At 35.4% G+C, this 14,665-nt stretch overlaps 1 protein-coding gene and 1 pseudogene across 1 annotated transcript; one reads left to right on the top strand and one right to left on the bottom strand.

Annotated features, from left to right (window-relative positions):
* LOC135628240 (dirigent protein 17-like) overlaps nucleotides 1-8,017 on the top strand; it is a 30,174-nt pseudogene extending 22,157 nt beyond the window's left edge.
* LOC135629244 (putative respiratory burst oxidase homolog protein H) lies at nucleotides 4,247-6,194 on the bottom strand. The gene is made up of 7 exons (XM_065136438.1): nucleotides 5,978-6,194; nucleotides 5,761-5,852; nucleotides 5,251-5,670; nucleotides 4,846-5,166; nucleotides 4,592-4,687; nucleotides 4,380-4,495; nucleotides 4,247-4,307 (listed from the first exon to the last, which is right to left on the bottom strand). The coding sequence occupies exons 1-7, from the start codon at nucleotides 6,192-6,194 to the stop codon at nucleotides 4,247-4,249; spliced, it is 1,323 nt and encodes a 440-aa protein (XP_064992510.1).
* Nucleotides 8,018-14,665: the final 6,648 nt, after the last annotated feature.

The following is a 14,665-nucleotide window of genomic DNA, read 5'->3' as shown; positions in this document are numbered from 1 at the left end:
ATGCCTGAACCTATGGCCTGAGGCCTTTTGTCGATACTTCGACTGATCTTCCGACTCGACGTCCAATCTTCTGATATGTTCCACTCCGGCCCAACATGATTCTTCCTGCTTTAATTGTCTTTTCCTGATCGAAGCTTCCTGTGTTACTCAAAATGTAGATCAGATAAACACTATCAATTTCATTATCAAAATCCGAGATTCAACAGCTTAGTGGTGGAAAAAGATTATGTTATCGACCCCCAATAGTTGGGATGTCATCAAGAAGCACGGACACACACAGACATGACACGACACAAACACGACGAGGACAATATATATATATATATATATATATATATATATATATATATATATATTCGATTAACATGAGTTTTGTAGTATTTATATTCAGGCAGAAGAACTTAGTTTAGGTGCTCATAATCACTAAGAAGCTAGTACTAAAGAAGAAGCATAATGACTCTCATATTTGTTGGTAACAATCCTCGATCCTCATTATAAACCAAATTAGAGTTTCCAAATCTGTAGTTCAAGAATTCCATCCGAGCCTAGCTTCTCCATTTTATTCTTATGATCACATTGAAAGTATTTTAAGTAATTTCAAAATACAACCAAATTGTTGAAGACAGAGATGAACCTGCTGACCTCGACAATTATCCTACTTCACTTCTAAAGTACAAACAATAGATCAAGGAAATGCAATAAAATGGAGAACCTATAATGAATTGAGCAATCACCCAATTTGCAAGTACAATAAGCAAACATGAATAATTGATAACATCCTTAGGAATGAGAGCGTGTGTCTTAACAAATCAAAGCAGCCAGAAATTAAAACAGAATCCATTAGAAATCAAACTGAAGCAGGGAAGCAAAAAGAGAGGACTGCATATGGTACCTTGCGATGAAGATGTAAAGACAGGTGAAGCAGAAAGAGAGGACCACATAGGGTTCTCACTGTGCAACCGCAGGTGGGGTCAGTAAGGTTGCCAAGGGTGCACTAGTAGCAACAATGCTTCTTGATGCCGATGAGGTCGCCATGGGCGTGCCTGGTCGTGGTTGACATAGATGGGCTTAGGGCAGAGTTTCTTCTAGTAAAATCAAGTTGATGAGGAAATATTCCTTCGTTGGTGAGGTCGTTGGGGGCCTACAATGGGTTGTGGTGAACGACATGTTGTCTCAAGTGAGGAAATCTTGCTTCGTCGGTGAGGAAATTAGCAGCCTCTTCCATAGTTTGGTCAGAGGGCCTCTTCCGTAGTTTGGACATGGTGGATGGCGTGTTGTATCCAATGAGGAAATTTTGCTTTGCTAATGGGGAAATCAGCAACCTCTTCCATAGTTTGGCCAGAGGACCAATGAGGATATCGCTAAAAACTTGGAACCCTTTGTTGTGCACCTCGGTTTGTAACTATCAGTGACAAAGGGCTACGCAAAATTTAACACTAACAATCCTCCAGATTCATTACAATCTTGGCGAGAAATCCTCCAAGAATCATGAGATTTCACGTTGATGGATCGTCATGTGAGGGCCACGTGAGCTTAGGGTTGCACGCGAGCACTACACGACGAAGCACATAGGAGTCGTGTTGTGTCCAAAATATAAAATGAATAAATAAATAAGACATGGCTGGAGATGTGCCTGGTCGTGTCGGTGACATATCCGTGTTCGACACGTGTTTGTCACGGGATACACCTACCAAATGCATGTGTCGGTGCTTCATAGGGTGTCAAAATATTAATTGTTGTTGTTGTTGTCATTGTCTTGGCCTAAAAGAAATCCATTAAATAAAATTTGTTATAAGTGTGGTTTTGTATTTTTACAATTACATCATCGTGCACTTCAGCTTTAATTATCTGAAAATTTCATATTATGTACTCATTTCACATTCCTCTACTTTTTTGTATGACAGCTTACTTTGCGTGAACAAATCATGATAGATACAGTGTTCCTTGGGCAAGAATTGGAACCTGCAGTTGTATTTGAGGTGATTGGGGAGCCGGCTATTGTAATTGATGGTGTGCCACCTATGCTTCCTGTTTCTTCTGTACCTGTTCATAAGGACATAACTGGCGTTGGATTAATAAATGACCCATGCTTTGGTGAGTGGTTAGAGGGAAGGAAAGTTCGGAAGTTGTTTGGAGACCAGTATTACTCTGGAACAGTGGTCAAGTTTGACACTGAAGTAAATTGGTATAAAGTGATTTATGAAGATGGTGATTCTGAAGATCTCGAGTGGCATGAACTAGAGGAAGTGTTATTACCACTTGATATCTCTATTCCATTAACAACCTTGGCTTTGCAAATGTGCAAGTTAAAGCAATCTGCTTCTACATCAGGAATAAATTTACCCAGAACAAGGAAAGGATACACAAAGAAGGGCAGGAAGAAAGAAGACTAGAGCTGCTTCAAATATCCGAAACAAGTGACATGGATAGAAAAATAGTTTTAAGCAGCACAAGGAAATGTGAATGCAGTTTGAAGGCAAAAAGTACTTAAAAGATTAAAAAAATAGGAAGTGGATATTCAAATATGTTACTCCGAGAACTGTTTGTCTGAGACAGGAAAGGTTGCAGCTTGGTCAAATTTATCAGAATATGAAACCTTGGTTTAATTTGATGGAGCTGCTTCTGGCCCATTGAATTTAGATAGAAAGGTGAAAGACTACTCACTGATATCACTGCTGAAGAATTTTGCTAAGAGGCAAAAGATTTGGAATTAGAACATTAGAAACTGTATTGAAGAAGGTGAATTATTTTTACTTAAAACTACCATATGGAGTTTAAGCAATTGATCCAAATAAATTTTGATTATTGTTAGAAAGCAACGGAGAGCAGGAAATCATGTTTGATTCTCAATATTTATTTGATTCTACTTCATGTATAAATACTTAGTGCAGCTTCAACAACGGAAATTCAGTTTATGGATTCTTCTTTCAAAGTATCAGATGACCTCTTGCTGTTTTTCCTTTTTGTTTTAATTTTACACAAGTCTATATTTCCAATGACCCTGCTAGAAGTTCTCTTTGTGGAAATCAAAGCGAGTAGTGGTATCATTGCTGAATTCCTGGGAAAGGTTCCATAGTTGTTGTGTGAGCTTCGCAGATCCACAGTAGAAAACACCTGCAGTTCCACATATTTAGAAGTTAGAGTAATACAAATTGCACAGTTCAATTGAATATAGCTAACCTATTTGAGAGGCCTTGTGTGCACTTGCCAAGTCAGAAAAAACTTTCCTCCAGTTTGGCCTTGCAAAGTGTCCTTATCTGTCATGTATTAGCCAGAAAGGAGCAAACATTTTTCTTTTCTTTGAGATTATGAAAAGTTTATGATAAAGGGTAATTACCCGACTTCCAGAGACAATATCAAGACCACTTTTGGCATGTTGAAGTGACTGAACCATCAGCATAAGAGTGGACTGAACATCACCTTCTTCATACACACTTGTCAAGTAGTCGTGCATTTCTATGACATTCTGAAAAGTAGAATAATGTATTTGTCAGATTTTTCTTTTTCGGAATATTCAATGAGTATGAAGGAAGCAACTGTTTTTTAGGAGATACATTGTGGTCACTTTCTGCAACTTCATCCATGACACTTATGAACCATTCAAAGGAGCCTTGTTCCCTGGTCACCCAATAGAAGTAAGCCCTTCCTGGGCCATTTCCTTTGTTTGCACTATCTGGTTCATCTTCATTCTGCATTTCCTGCATTAATCTTTCAGGCTATGAATAGTTGTTCTAACTAAAGATTTTTCTGAAACAGATTTTTCAATATGAAGTTATTATGTTGGGACTGTGTATTATTCAAAAGATCCCTCAATATGCTGATAAATGGAGTTGCACCAATTCCCAGTCCAATAAGCAAAAGAATATCGTATTTCTTGTAATCTTGAGCAGGTGCACCATATGGCCCATCAATGAAAAGCTTTGGAAATAAGCAAAAAGGGAATTATTTTTCTCTGAAGCTTGACACATTTGAGACATCAGATAGAGATAATTGAGGTGTGCCACTTGGACATATAAGATTCTTTATTACCTAGTATCTTGATGCTCAACATCTGCAATTACTGTGGTCTCAAGTCTAACTAGATTAGCCTTCTTGGATTTAACTTGAGCCTCGCAGGCCTGTTTTGAAGAATGCTCATATATCATTTTGAAATGTGATTATAGTTTCTTGCAAAGAAAGTGAAAGTTTATCAGAACCCTAAAAGAACCTTTCCAAATAAGTTCCCGAGTGCAGTGGTCCAGTCTCCCTAGGATCGAATATGAACACTCAAATAGCCATCTGCTGTGGATGTGATTGAGAAGGGATGCCTGTCACACAATCAAATTTAAAAGATGAATAAAGGAATGTCGGTAATATTTCCTGTGAAGCTTGTGACATACCATTCAAAAGGTGTGACATCTGGATACTTGATGAATAGGTACATTCCACTTTTACACTTGAATCCTGGTGGCTTTTTCACATGTATTGAGAGGACGTTGCCTGGATATATGGCTGCCTGCGTAGCACATTGGAAAACAAGAGGAAAATATCCTTGATTTGACTCAGAGATATTCTTCCACTGCTCTTTAAATATTGATAAGAGTAGTCTTACCTTAATGATGGCCACACAATAGCTTTTCTCATGAAGTTTTCTGATTAATCCTTCACAGGCATAAAAAAGGACAGGAATTGTGAGATACATCCATGTCTGTGAAATAAGGAGTCATTGTCACGACAATAATATCTGTGTGTTGTACATGTTTTGAGATCACCATTTCCTGAAGAGAAAGCATAACATACCGTCTTCTTGTACCACTTCTTGGTGAGAAAAATGAAATAGGAATGAACTACTAGGAGAGAATATACCAGTGCCAGGAGTTGGTGGGCGTACCAAAATGCATTAAAGCCAGCTAAGTGGTGGAGGGGTGATGGCAACTTCACAACACTTCTTCTGAAGGAATGCGTTGCTAGTGTGAAAGAAAATGTCATAATCAAAATCATGAGGGTGCCAGTGACTCCAGGAGCACTGGCTCGTAGAGATGGATATGTGGGCTGCTTGTAGTTGAAGTTTAGCCCCATTGAAGTCATGAACTTAGATTTTGGACATGTTATTATTCTTGGGAAATCACATGTTACATGAGCAAGAGTATGCACTACTGTCCCAATAGCTATTGCCGATGCAATGATCTGTATTTCAATTTATGGTAAGTCAAGAATATGGTCTATTATGAAAGAGTTCAGTTTATCGTGTGGCAGAAATCCTATAATTACCTTGTGGAAGTTGATGTTGTCATCAAATGGGAATATTGAATTAAGAGCAGTTAATCTAAGTCTTGTAAGCATATTTCTGCGAACAGTGATGAGAATCAGAGCCATGTTCAACTTCAGGGTTTCAGCTGCAGCCTTGGCTATGCATACACAATAGCCCATTACTTGAAAAGCTGACCTCCTTCTGTACTGTTCAAATTTCCACGCATCTAGAGCTGTATTCAGCATCATCCATAGTGAAAGAACCCATTTTCTCTTCCAATTTTCATGAATAAAATCTGCAGTCTTTCTGACAGGTCTGTTGGTCCGGTGTCTATACAGCCTTGTTGTCATTGATTTTCCAAGCCCATGTGACCTTCTGAGTGTTCTCTCAGATCCTTGTGAGTTAACCAGGCCTCGAACCAAAGTCTCAAGTTGTGCAATCTGAAGTAGAAGATTATAAGTGTGTTTCTCTGCTTTCCAATGTTATCCTTTTCTCATACTTAAATGTGAACTGGAAGGACATCATATTACCTCGATGTAACCAAGATTATCGGGGTCAAGCTCCTTCATGACAAGAGCTGCATAGGTAACAGCATGTGCTTTGAATTTTGAAAGCTTGTTTTCTGAGGCACTCAATTTGATCACCTTTTAAGGACACCATCTATATTATCTAATCCTCACATTTCAAGCAAAAGCAGCATTCCAGACTAAAAATCTTTGCAATTAGTTAAACGTTTCTACTGCTTACCTCTTTTCACTTCATCTTCTGTAAGCTTTCCGTCACCATTTTTGTCACACCTTAGCAAAATGAGCAAATCAAATTGTATCATATGGATGTCATGATTAATGTAGAGACAAAAAAGATTAAGTGTAGCAGGTATGTACATGTCAAAGAATATCCGTAGACGAGAAACAAAGTTTTGTTCTGTCATTGCTTTCCAACACTCGTGGAGCTCTTCTTTCATTATTCCATTTTCAGGATCCTAGTTCCTTGGTCTTGCCAAAGCCACAAATAGCTTCCCAGTGAAGTCCTTTGACTCAGCCATGCCTTCGTGTTTATTAAATCAGGTTTAGTTTTGTTGCTATGACTGCTTGTATGAATCAGATGTGATACAAACTAAAAACAGAAATGTCATAATCAAATTTGTCTTTGAGAGTATTATATATATATATTTCTGTAGATAGTTTCAGCTTGGTGGTCCTAATATTGCCAGTTTTTTGTTCTGGTATAATTTGCCCAACTTTGGAACTGTGTATACTGATTCCTGAATTCACTCTGATAAATCTGTTTTCTGTGTGAATATTACTTTTGGAGGCTAAACTATTATTAGAAATATGGTAAGAAAACCAATATTGATAATGGTTGACAATTCAATCTGATCACATGTATAATTAGTAATTACTTTAACAAAAGATAGAATTATTGGGAATCTTCCTTCTGTTATTACATAGATTTCTTTGCAATGGCCATAACATAAGTCTAACTCTTTGTTTTCTTGACAGATTATGGTAAGATCTTGGAATCAAAACCCGTCTTCATCCCTTGCCTTAACAAAAAAAATTGTTTGTGTTTTTGCAGGAAATTTATAGTCTATATGCCCAAAAGAGAATTAGTCATGATGGATATCTGTTCTTAAGAAATAACAAAGAAAAGCAACATTCAGGCAGGGTAAAGCAAGAGTAGCTTGCCTATACAAGGTCCAAAGTTCTCCTTCTGAAGCCTGCCATTCGTTGCAGATTTGTCAAACTGCTTCTCAAATGGTGTTCCATCCTCCTTCCCCTGCCAAACTCTTATCAAGGAAGCGAAACCCTTTATGAGGGCTGGAAACAATCCCGCTCATCTTACTATGAGGATGCTTCTCCATGTCACACTGCAAAGCAAGCTCTGCACCTTGACCATGATATTTGGTGTCTGGAACAATGGGTTGCCCTTGAAACTCAGTTGATGATTCAGCCTTTGGTTGTGCAACATTGGTACCGGCTATATGCAGCTGTCTGGGAGGATTGGTCTAGTTTGCCATGAACAAGGCAGTTTCCAGCTCGTGCATCGAAGTATCAATCTCTGAAATATCCACAATATGATGTGGTGATCCCATTCCATGGGTAAAGGTTGCCTGAATCAATGTTTTCTTTTGCCTCTCTATTGGAAAGATGCAGTATGGGCGTGTGTGGAGAATAGATAGAGAGAAGTGTGGGTGTGTAGAAATTGTAGCTGACAAAAGAGGAAGGCTTGCCCCATATGAAGTGGAGAAATATTTCAAGTACCTTAATGGCCTTCCTTTTTCCTTGTGTTTTTCTGATGAGGACACCAAGTGGAGAATACCCAACCATAATTCCTCTGTTTATGATGTGATGGTGGATTCATTCGAATGAGGCTATGCTGGGTTTGGAACTTAATATCTCTAGGCTAGTATCCATATTGTAAATTGTGTTGTTGAGGTTTTGCTGTCCAATACAATTGTGTTCTTTTGGGTTTTCATGAGAGAGGACAAGTGGTTTCTGTGCCATCAAGGTGATTTGGACTAAACAGTGCATGGCTGCATCTCTCTGCCTTTCTCTGTGGTTGTCCAAACAAAGTGACAACTGTTTTTGCCACTTATTGTCTCATAATATCTTATAAAGATTGGCTTTTGTGCTTTTCTGATGCATGTGGCTCTTCCACACATGAATGAACGAAGTTGGATGCGGCTGTGCTTCTTCCAAAGTGGAGTGCAATCCTCGAAGTGAACTGGTCAGTCAAGTTACATATTCTGAAATATGATTTTTATTGAGAAATTCCTTCAAGCCATCATTAGATTTTGTTGGTTCTTGTGTAGATATCTTGTTTATTTATCTTTTTGTATGGTTTTGCGCTTGCATTTGCTGGAATCCAGAGGTTATATGGCATCTTCTTGCATGGTCATGGTTTAAAATTTAATGACCAATCATGATGACCATATCAATGATGCAGCAATCATCATATAAATAATGTGATGGTAATAATGACTATTATTGTCTTTTTAAGTTCCTGCACTGTTTATTAAAATAAATTGATATTTTTTGACACGTTATCTGAACTGAAAATTAGCATTTTATTTTAATTAATAGACAATGATTGATGTCGGTTGATTGCATTATCTGTGATAATCGGGTCTGTTTTTTTATGAAGACATATCACTCGATCCAACTGCTAAATGAACAAATTGCATGTCTTTGATGGGCCATTGGATGTGAAAGACTGAAGTGTGTCACCTACTGAGACTCCCTCTTCATTGCTATGTCCAAGTTGCTCACGTTGTAATAAATCAACTGATTCGGGCACTTGGTATTTTTTGCATTATTGGATTTAGTAGGAAGTAGGAACCATGTCGCTTCGGCTGATTTAAGCTTTTTAACATTAGGTATTATCTTAAACTCTGAGATGGTCGCTTTGTGCTTCATTTGTTGCTCCATCATGCTTTGCTTTCATTGACGCATTTTGTCAAAGTTGATGCATCCACCACAAATAATCTAGCCATTCAGAGTGCCCAACTTTTAGAAAGATAAAGGAGAAAAATGTTTTATTTTATATAGTCAAGCACACTTGTCATGAGTTTGTCTTCCCATTTAATTTTCTTGATAAGGAGATGGATATGATAGGAAGATGTCTTACTCCTACGAGTGAGACGATCACCGTTTTCTTTTCTTTTTTTATTTTTCTCTTCGACTAGTGATGCATAACTCATAAGGTACTGAGCAAATAATGAATTTAAGTAATCGCTTGTTGATTAAAATGTCTTTTCCTATCTAAGAATATCCACCTTTGAAGTAATAGACAAAGGAAGTGAAAGAAGATCTTTCTTCAAGTACTTATTTAGTAGAGAAATATTGTGGCCATCTTCATACTAGTAATTTTATGTAGCTGCTAATATCAATGGGAGGCTTATTGAGGATAGTTTCTTCAACTCTTTTATTTTTTGTTAATAGACAAAGAAGTAGCAACAACATTGCACAAATATCATCATCACCATCATCATATTTTCCTCAAGATGGGATCATTACTCTTTGAGGACACGTAGGGTGATATTTTGGGTCTTGTTTTTATCAGGACATGGTTGTGGTTGTGTGTTTGCACGCTTTTGAGATGGGTTAAGGAAACTGGGGGTTGAAGAATAGTAGTGCCAACAGCACTTTGGAGTTTATGATGAATGAATAATCTTAAATCATTTTAAGGACATTCTGTACTCCCTCCTGGTTCATGTTGATCAGACGATTATCTGGAATTTTTCTTGTTGATGGAGGCATAATCTTAAGGACATGATGTTGATCAAATCATTATCTGGAATTTTACTTGTTGATGGAGGCATAATGTTAAGGACATGATGTTGATCAAATCATTATCTGGAATTTTTCTTGTTGATGGAGGCATAATCTTAAGGACATTCTGAACTCCCTCATAATCATGAGTGAGTAGCCTTATATAGATAATAGTTCTAAGTTTCATTCGCTTATATTATGTTTTTTTCCAAAAGCAAAAAAAAAAAAAAAAAAAAAGACCACATAAAATTTTAGAAATATTTTTATTTAGACCCTCGTGGCAACAATTTGTTGGTGTCATAAATAGTCATCGGCTCAGCGTGGGGAAGTCAGTAGACTTAACCCATTTTTGAATACCATCATGTCTAAAATCAAATACTACCTAGAAATGCTTGAACAACTATGCTCCTTCGCATCTCATCTCTTGGTAGTGGATTTCTTTCATATTAAAAGATCCTATAAATTTATGCTATGTGCATTCTTGGTAAAGCTCCTCTCTCGTACTAAACTCAGCATGGAGCTCAAAGGAATTAGTTTAATTTGAAGAAGAGTTGAGAATGAGCGCATATCTGGAGATCATAGATTATCAATGTGAAATATTCTCTCTTTTGGAGGATAGACTGATTGTTAATGGCTTAGGTGGGTGCCACATCAGTGGCTGGTTGACTAGGCTTTGCATAGGAGGTGCCACCACATCACTTGGGTGATCAAACTCTCATGGCTGATTGATTGAGTTATACATGTCGAACTTTAGATTAGCAGCTCGTTGAGTTCTACCTATGGAGTGACTTCTGGCCTAGCCTAAAGAAGAAGATAAAACACTAAGCTCCACGAAATCAAATCAGGGAGCACTATCAACTTTCATATCTGTTAGGAAAAAATATCGTTGACATCTTTGTTAGTATAATGTGACTCCGATTCGTAGGAAATCCGAATTGCCTTTGGATTTCTAGAAATATTCCTACGAATATTCTGTAAAGGAGGCAGTTCGTAACTAACTCGAGATGCCTCTTGAATTTCTAAGAATATTCCTATGAATATTTCGTATTTCGCAGGAAAGATAGTTTTTAATCGATCTAAACTATCCCCTGAACTTTCGATAACTGACTCGAGTTATCTTTTAGACTCCTATCCACGTGAGTAAAATAGTGTTAGCCTTACGTGATATTAACATGATGATGAATGATAACTAACAGATTTTGTATTTTCTATGGACGTTCATCCAAAAGAAGCACAATTCCATAATCCTGACACTTAATAGGGTACGAGATTTAAGAAAATAATGATAAGCTCTTTCAGTATGTGCGTGACGACAACTTTGCCTATACACATCACGATGCAATACTTGTGGTTGAGGCAGCATGACATATCATGTCGTAGGCAAGTTATTGATCAAAATGTCGCATCACCCTGTTCATGCAGGCAAATTGAAACACTCGAGAAACGAGGAATTAAATTCGCCCTTTGAACCAAATTACCTCCCATGGATCCAATAATAAATGCACTGCTAAACTATATGTAGAAGCAGCAGTCATTAATCCGATTAAATAGATATTCTAGAACGTCGAATGAGCTCTTAATCCAGCATCAATCGCCATCCATCCAGAACACCATTATTGACATATACATAGATATAAGTAAAATAGACCCAAGACAACTGCTAATGCGAAGGAAAGGAAGGGTCTATGCAAGTAGTTTTACTCCTGCAAGTAAAAAAGGCTTTTCTCAATACTTAATTTTAATTTCAACTAATTAAATCATTGTTTTTGCAAGGAGTAAACGTTAATAAGCTCCTTTGTGATTGTAAACAGTGTTGGTCATCACATCAAGAAAAGAAGAAACATAAATTTCTATTTTATAGTTTATCTTTTATTATACTCATTTTAATGATTGAGTCTTTGGGAATATTGATTCCTTAGAAAAAAAAAAAAAGTCTCTCTAACCCTATTTATATCATTTCTCTACATGCAAAAAAAAAAAAAAGATAAAATAAAGTTTTGATATTTTTTTTTTTCTTTCTCCTTTGCTGGTATCAGAAATGTTGTTCTCCTTTATAGTCGTATTCCCAATCAAATCAATGCCTACACAGAAGCCAAAAATGTTAATTTTTTTCTCACATATTATTTTGTTAGATATATTAGTTAAAGATAATTTGATTTTAATTGATCCAACAATCACAATGTCCAATTAAAAGCAGTAAGGCATTCAGATAAACAGCAAAAAGATAGAGAGTTATTTAAAACAAAGGAAGTCATCTTCTATAATAACATTTAAGATACACAATTTGAAGATTTAGATGTCTAATAGAAGGTTAGATGTTTCATGAGTAGTAGTTTTGTTTCTCCTAACTCAGCTGAACCATTTCCGCTCCTGTGTTGATGTCAATGATGTGAAAACCCCTTGAAGACAGACCTTCCTAGTCCTAACTTACAAGAGCAGATGCTGCAAACACTTCATTCTCCTGTCCAAATGAAGCTTCAGCCATACCTATCGATAACATGGATTAGAGCAGCTGAAAGAGTACTCTTAATATATGTATTTATCTCCTAATAATATTGGGAAGGTGCACGACGTTCCAGGGAGCAAGTCTAACTTTAATTTTACTGATGATTTCAATATAGTTACCAGTATGTGATGAGAAATGCACCATCCATTGAGCACCCAAGAGCAAGCAACAGCAACAACAAAGCAGTCCTTCCTCAGGTAGGTTGATCACATAAAGATTAACTCCTCTATGATATATTCTAAATGTTTGGAGTACATCTTAGTGCTACGTGGGATAAATAAAATTTTTAGTTTTGAATTTCAGATATTTAGGCTTTTGGACTTGATAAAGAGAATGAGACTATCCATCAACATATTGGCTAAGAGAAAGGTTGTCCGCAATGTCCACGTTAGAAATGTTCCCAATATGAGGATTGTGGCTATGAAATTAGTGATAGAAGCTGGCAGTGCATTGGTCCAAAGGCATTTAGTTTGCTTTCTAGTGTTCCACTCCTCATTATTCGAGCCACTACTTATGATGGGATCCAAACAATCCAAGAGGAAGAGGGTCAAATAGATTATTTAATGAAAACAATAAAAAAAATCTGATTATTTTGGAAACGCCAAGCAATTAAAACCTGTGTTATGAATTTAGTAGTTCAATCAGACACTATTTCTTGTCAGTTCAAGAAAAAGGGTTTTACAGACTCATTTGGAGTCTCTTCCCCTTAAGACATGTCAAGAATGTTAAAAACTGTTCAAAAAAAATTACTTGTGCAATCAAGTTATACAAGTTTTAAGATATATCAAGAATGTTAAAAAAAGAATGATAATCTTTTAATGTTAGATTTTGAATTCAAATCGAAACAATCATAAATCATAGTAACTTGCACCATTTTAGTTAACATGTCAAAATAGTCATTACACAAAATAAAAACACCATCATCATAAGTTTACATCATAAATTTTTTTTTCATATCATCAAAGAGTATTGTCAACTTTTTCCCCTTTGTCATCAACAAAAAAAAAAAAAAAGGAAATATGCAAGCTACTACGATATTATGGATTCATTATGCTATTTCTATTCATTTACATCAATATTTCAATCTTGAAAGATATACAAGTCATGATGGGATATATAAGTCATGAATACAAATGAGTCATATGAAATAAATCTCACGTTGTAAATAAATAAACAGTGAGAAATCAAGATAATGATTCATATGAGAAGAATTCATGCATTTGAATGATTCAACATGCCTAATTCTCTTTAAATAAAATCGAATTGCTCCTCAATCAATAGTTTAATAAAAATATCTGCTAATTGATGTTTTATGTCAATTAAATCTAAAGATATATCATGATCATTAATATGATCTATAATAAAATAATATCTAATATTAATATATTTAGTCTTAGAGTGTTAAATAGGGTTCTTTATTAAACAAATTACACTAGTATTATCACATTTTATATGGATATTTTATAGGCATAGTCCATAATCTTTTAAAGTATTTTTCATCTAAATTACTTGTGCATAACATGCACCTGCTACTACTGTATATTTAGCCTTGACTGTATATAATACAACAGAATTTTATTTCTTAGAAAATCAAGAAACAAGTACATGACCTAGAAACTGACATTCTCTAGAGGTACTTTTTCTATCTATTTTGTATCCTACAAAGTCAACATTAGCATATGCAACCAAATCAAAATTTTTATATTTTAGATATCATAATCCTAAAGATGATATTCTTTTTAAGTATCTAAAAATTCTTTTTACTGTTTCAAAGTGAGATTATTTGGAATTGGATTGAAAGCCCAACACTAAATATTAAACCAAGTCTACTTGCAGTAAGATATAGTAAGTTATCTATCATATCTCTATAAGTCTTTTGATCAAAGTATTCTCTTTCACTATCAATGTCTAATTTGTATAAATGTTCATAGGTGTGTTAATGGCCTTAGCACTATCCAAGTGAAACCGTTTTAGTAGATCCAAAGTATACTTAGTTTGACTAATAAAAGTTTCATCACTTAATTGTTTAACGTGTAATCTTAAGAAAAATATCAATTCAATCATTAAACTCATTTCAAATTCTTGGCTTATACTTTTATCAAATGATTCATATAAAGATTCATTTATAGAACAAAAATTAATATCATCAACATAAATTTGAATAATAAAAAAATTATTTTTAAAATATTTAATAAATAATATAGTATCGATCTTGTTTTTCAAAAAATTATTTTGAATAAGAAAAGAACTAAGCATCTCATATCAAGCCCTTGGGTCTTGCTTCAACCCATAAAGAGCTTTAAATAACTTATAAACATGGTTTGAAAAAAAAACGTTTTCAAATTCAAGTGGTTGCTCAACATAAACTTCTTCGAAAATAAAACTATTAAGAAAAATATTTTTTTCATTTGTTTGAAATAATTAAAATTTTTTAAAATCTGCATAGGCAAGAAATATCCTTATGGCTTCAAGTCTAGTCACATGAGCGAAGGTTTCTTCATAGTCTATACCTTCTTCTTAGTTGAAACATTTGGCCACTAATCTAGCCTTGTTTTAAGTCACGATATCTTGTTCATCTTCTTTATTCCTAAAGATTCATTTAGTGTCAAACACAAGATGATCACTAGGTCTAGGAACAAGTATCCAAACCTAATT

Source organism: Musa acuminata, chromosome BXJ3-1 (genome assembly GCF_036884655.1).
Source record: "Musa acuminata AAA Group cultivar baxijiao chromosome BXJ3-1, Cavendish_Baxijiao_AAA, whole genome shotgun sequence".
Taxonomy (NCBI): Eukaryota; Viridiplantae; Streptophyta; class Magnoliopsida; order Zingiberales; family Musaceae; genus Musa; species Musa acuminata.
The sequence above is the reverse complement of the archived record's forward strand: the minus strand, read 5'-3'. Positions and strand labels throughout refer to the sequence as shown.

What these genes read in the sequence shown, in the direction of transcription:
- LOC135629244 (XM_065136438.1), bottom strand. Translation starts at nt 6,194, where the DNA reads ATGAAAGAAGAGCTCCACGAGTGTTGGAAAGCAATGACAGAACAAAAC. An exon ending in ATAATCTTGGTTACATCGAG is followed by an intron (nt 5,671 to 5,760) that starts GTAATATGATGT and finishes CTTCTACTTCAG; the next exon opens with ATTGCACAACTTGAGACTTT. An exon ending in ACAACATCAACTTCCACAAG is followed by an intron (nt 5,167 to 5,250) that starts GTAATTATAGGA and finishes ATTGAAATACAG; the next exon opens with ATCATTGCATCGGCAATAGC.